This window comes from Otolemur garnettii, unplaced genomic scaffold (assembly GCF_000181295.1).
Source record: "Otolemur garnettii isolate 467f Iridium unplaced genomic scaffold, OtoGar3 scaffold00014, whole genome shotgun sequence".
NCBI lineage: Eukaryota > Metazoa > Chordata > Mammalia > Primates > Galagidae > Otolemur > Otolemur garnettii.
The window spans coordinates 28,083,911-28,089,122 of record NW_003852409.1 but is presented as its reverse complement, the minus strand read 5'-3'; the positions used below and the strand labels follow the sequence as shown (position 1 = coordinate 28,089,122).

The 5,212-nt window shown below is 46.1% G+C and overlaps 1 protein-coding gene across 1 annotated transcript in view; it reads left to right on the top strand.

Moving 5' to 3' along the window:
- Nucleotides 1-2,158: 2,158 nt before the first annotated feature.
- The window catches only part of HSPA5 (heat shock protein family A (Hsp70) member 5), a 5,089-nt gene continuing 2,035 nt past the window's right edge, over nucleotides 2,159-5,212 (top strand). Inside the window, exons 1-7 of the mRNA XM_003785302.2 lie at nucleotides 2,159-2,537; nucleotides 2,631-2,862; nucleotides 3,186-3,323; nucleotides 3,665-3,777; nucleotides 3,871-4,261; nucleotides 4,394-4,631; nucleotides 4,876-5,043. Coding sequence (XP_003785350.1) covers nucleotides 2,416-2,537; nucleotides 2,631-2,862; nucleotides 3,186-3,323; nucleotides 3,665-3,777; nucleotides 3,871-4,261; nucleotides 4,394-4,631; nucleotides 4,876-5,043 — 1,402 coding nt within the window. The 5' untranslated portion in view covers nucleotides 2,159-2,415. The remainder of the gene's footprint in view (nucleotides 2,538-2,630; nucleotides 2,863-3,185; nucleotides 3,324-3,664; nucleotides 3,778-3,870; nucleotides 4,262-4,393; nucleotides 4,632-4,875; nucleotides 5,044-5,212) is intronic.

The following is a 5,212-nucleotide window of genomic DNA, read 5'->3' as shown; positions in this document are numbered from 1 at the left end:
CCGGGCTGGGGATTCGAACCCACCACCTTAGGTGTATGTGGCTGGCGCCCTAGCTGCCTGAGCCACAGGCGCCGAGCCTTCATTCTCTTTTTTTTTTTTTTTTTTGAGATTGTCTCCCTCTGTTGCCCACCACTGACACACAGCTAGGTTTTCCTACTTTTTTTTTTCCCCCAGTTTTTGGCCCCACCTGGGTTTGAACCCGCCACCTCCAGTATATGGGGCTGGTACTCTACTCCTTTAAGCCACAGATGCTGCCCCACTTTTTTTTTAAGTAGGGACAGGGTCTCATTCTTCCTCAGCCTGGTCTGAAACCCTTGAGCTCAAGGCATGAGCCAATGTACCCAGCCAATTTTTGTATTTTTTTGAAGAGATGGGGTCTGGCTATGTTGCTCAGGCTGGTCTTGAACTTCTGGGTTCATGGGATCCCAGCCTCTCAAAAGTGCTGGGATTGCAGGTGTTAGCCACTGTGCCTGGCAGAGCTTTTAATGAAAATGAACTGTGATATATACTGAAAGTTTGCTTGAAATGACATGGAGGTGTAATGTGGCCACAGTGATTTCTCCTTTTCTCTTTTTTGAGACAGAGTCTTACTATGTCACCCTAGGTAGAGTGCTGTGGCATCACAGCTCACAGCAACCTCAAACTCCTGAGCTTAAGTGATTCTCTTGCTTTAGCCTCCCGAGTAGCTGGGACTACTGCCCACCACAATGCCTGGCTATTTTTTTGTTGCAGTTGTCATTGTTTTAGCAGGCCTGGGCTGGATTCAAACCTGCCACCCTCAGTGCATGTAGCTAGTGCTGTTAACCACTGCGCTATGGGTGCTGAGCCGTGATTTCTCCTTTGATATTGGACTGATTAATCCAATGAGGGGTCAATGTTGCAGCAATATTACAAGCCCTGCTGAAACAGATGCATGATGCAACCTCTATAGTAAGAATGGAGTCATTTCTGAGTCACCAGTATAACCTTTGTGGATCACTAAAAGAAATTCTTGAGTACTGACTCACAGGCTCAACATCTTAGTGAACTGTATTAAGATGTTTCAGTGGTATTTCAACACAGTATATCTCTGAATCTCAAAATATTTTGTATCAGGGCTTTGGTCTATCCATAGTAGGTCCTCCAAAAAAACAGTACTTAGTGCCTGTTAAATAAATAAATCATTGCTATATTTTTTGAAACAGGCTGTATGCAAGAGTAAGGCGTTTTATCAGGACGATTTCTATCAAAATGTGTTTGGTACATCAAACCTTTCCCAGGAGTAAGGATAGAATGATTATCAAGAATAAAGAACGAGGAAGGCCTTGCAAATGACAATCTGTGGGCAAAGGGGCAGCCAGCTAGAAAGTCTGTATCCCAGGGTGGGAGTACTGGCAGGACAGGGTTGCCACAGTGAGGAGGGACTCGGGGCTAAAATGCAATTTTTAACACTTTAGCCAGGCCTGTGCTGTAACTTACCGTGGGACAGGGGCAGTGTGTTGAAGCCTGATACAGATGGCTGGGCAGGGGTGCAGGGGCAACGTAACTGGCTACCAGAGGCCACGACTCACAGAACCAGCCCAGCCCAGGCCCCAGCTCAAGGGCTGCGAGGTGGTGAGCAAGAAAGGACTTTGAGGCTCGGACACGCTAGTGCGAGTGGCAGTGAAAGGCAGACAAGTGTATTCTGAAGACACCATAGCACCTACGCTGAGACCTGTCTGCTTGGGACGGGATGGAACCCGGAAGGAGGGAGAGCCGCTGCCCGCTTCAGGATGAGTGACCCGGGAGGGATACACCGGGGAAAAGCGAAAGCTTCGGACCCCATCGCCCCAAGGGACAGACGCGCCTGACCGGTTCCGGCGAACCAGGGCCCAACGTGAGGGCGGGACCTGAGCGGTTACCGGAGGAAACGGCCTCGGGGTAAGGGGTCGCACGAGGGATAGGCAGCTGCTGGACCAGTGGGACCGGCGCATGGGGCGGATGTTACCTCCCATTGGTCGTTGTTTGGTTCGACTAGCAGCCAATCAGTTCCCCCAGGGGGGCGTAGCAGTGACGTCAGTGCGGAGGATGCCGCTTCGAATCGGCGGCGGACAGCTTGGTGTCATGGACCAATCAGCGGCCTCCAACGAGCAGCACCTTCACCAATCGGCGGCCTCCACGACGGGGCTGGGGGGAGGGTATATAAGGAGAGTCGGCGACAGCGCGGTCGACGCCGGCCAAGACAGCACAGACAGGACTGACTTAGGTGTTTCTCGAACGTGAGAGGTGAGCGCCGCGGCCTCCTGTCCCAGACCTGCCTTCGCCTTGTTCTTGGCTCCTTGTGACCCCGGAGCCCTGCCGCCCTCAGACCCATAACCTCGCTGCGCTCCTGTGCTGCGGCCTGTGGTAGGATTGCCTACGACGTCCTGCCTGCCTGGTGACCGACTCGCCGGCAAGATGAAGCTCTCCCTGGTGGCAGCGATGCTGCTGCTCCTCGGCGCAGCGCGGGCCGAGGAGGACGACAAGAAGGAGGACGTGGGCACGGTGGTCGGCATCGATCTGGGGACCACCTACTCCTGGTAAGTGGGCCTGAGGAAGGGGGAGGATGGGGCGTGGCCTCCCGGCTGGCGTGAAAAGTATAGAGCTGATCTCCTGTTGGGTTTTTCCGCCAGCGTCGGGGTGTTCAAGAACGGCCGCGTGGAGATCATTGCCAACGACCAGGGCAACCGCATCACGCCGTCTTATGTGGCCTTCACTCCCGAAGGGGAGCGTCTGATCGGCGATGCTGCCAAGAACCAGCTCACCTCCAACCCTGAGAACACGGTCTTCGACGCCAAACGGCTCATTGGCCGCACATGGAATGATCCGTCTGTCCAGCAGGACATAAAGTTCTTGCCTTTCAAGGTTGGTCTTGGTTTTCTTATCTGTATGGGTGGCTATGGTAGTGGGAGTTTTTGGAGTTAAGTTGCTGAAAAACACAAAAAGGATCTGGACGTTATGTATGTAACACCTTATTTAGTAATTTTAGTAATACTCTGTCCATGATAGTTTAGGATTAAAAGACTAGTTGAAACTGAGTAAGTTTGTCTTTTACGAAAAGACATCTATACAAGTATTTTCAATCAAGGTAGGGGACTAAAATAAAGCAAAATATGGCGGAAGAAGTGGGTCTTTTAAAAGTTTGAGATGTCATTGTATCTTAGTCTGAAATGTATTCTTTCAATTAGGTGGTTGAAAAGAAAACTAAACCATACATTCAAGTTGATATTGGAGGTGGGCAAACAAAGACATTTGCTCCTGAAGAAATTTCAGCCATGGTTCTCACCAAAATGAAAGAAACTGCTGAAGCTTATCTGGGAAAGAAGGTAAATATTTCTAGAGCAATGTTATTTATTTATTTTTTGTTTTGTTTTGTTTTGTTTTTAATCATTATTATATATGCTTGGTTGGCCGATATGTCTAGATGCCTTCGTGGTTCTAAATTTTTTTGTTGGAACTACATCCATGTTTGTCAGGTTTGTTTAGTGCTTTACTGGAAACTAAATAATACTAGACAATTTTTGTGTTATCACTTTTCTTGCAATTCTCTGGGTGTAAAAATTACGTACCACACTCATCAGTATACTGCTTTAAAAACTAAAATATTTTGATAGTAATTTAAATAATGGTTAAACCTTGTGACAATGTACTTTTGTTGCTCTTTTAGGTTACCCATGCAGTTGTTACTGTACCAGCCTATTTCAATGATGCCCAGCGCCAAGCAACCAAAGATGCTGGAACTATTGCTGGACTGAATGTTATGAGGATCATCAATGAACCGTAAGTGTGAAATCCAGGGATGTAGCATGTTTGCTTTAATTCAGGAGATGTGAGCTGTTGACAAAACGTTTTCCTTTTTTATTCTCTTAACAGTACAGCAGCTGCTATTGCTTATGGCCTAGATAAGAGGGAGGGAGAAAAAAACATCCTGGTGTTTGACCTGGGTGGTGGAACCTTCGATGTGTCTCTTCTCACCATTGACAATGGTGTCTTCGAAGTCGTGGCCACTAATGGAGATACTCATCTGGGTGGAGAAGACTTCGACCAACGTGTTATGGAGCACTTCATCAAGCTGTATAAAAAGAAGACTGGCAAAGATGTTAGGAAGGACAATAGAGCTGTGCAGAAACTGCGGCGTGAGGTAGAAAAGGCCAAACGGGCCCTGTCTTCTCAACATCAAGCAAGAATCGAAATTGAGTCCTTCTATGAAGGAGAAGACTTTTCTGAGACCCTAACTCGGGCCAAATTTGAAGAGCTAAACATGGTATGTTCCTTCTTTTTTGCTTTGCTTATAAGATCTCATTAGACTCTCTGAATTTAGGACGTCTTATTTAGATATTTAGACCATATCTAGATTTAACAGACATCACATTGTAACCATGTCTCTTACTCATAGGATCTGTTCCGGTCTACCATGAAGCCTGTCCAGAAAGTGTTGGAGGATTCTGATTTAAAGAAGTCAGATATCGATGAAATTGTTCTTGTTGGTGGCTCTACACGAATTCCAAAGATTCAACAACTAGTTAAAGAATTCTTTAATGGCAAGGAGCCATCCCGTGGCATAAACCCAGATGAGGCTGTAGCATATGGTGCTGCTGTCCAGGCCGGTGTGCTTTCTGGGGATCAGGATACAGGTGGGTCATCACAGCATCTTTCACAGTGTGTCAGTAGCTTGATAAGAGGTCTCATTGCTCTTGCTTTGGAAAAGGACACATTGCTAGTAAAGGATATAGTGAAGACAAGACCTGGGGCAGTCTTAAGATCCTTATTCACTAATTTACTCTAAAATGTGCTTAAAACTTTTAACCAAATAGTGAGGTGGAAAAGATAATTTGTGTAGAGAAATTAGAAGTTAACTTGAGAAATTTATTCTTGCAGGTGATCTGGTATTGCTTGATGTATGTCCCCTTACACTTGGTATTGAAACTGTCGGAGGTGTCATGACTAAACTGATTCCAAGGAACACTGTGGTGCCCACCAAGAAGTCTCAAATTTTTTCTACAGCTTCTGATAATCAACCGACTGTTACAATCAAAGTCTATGAAGGTAATTACTTAAATTTTTTAATATCATTGTATGTTTTTTTATTTTTATTAAATCTTAGTTGTGTACATTAATGTAATCATGGGGTACAATGTGCTGGTTTTATATACAATTTGAAATATTTTCATCAAACTGGTTAACATAGCCTTCACGGCATTTTCTTAGTTACTGT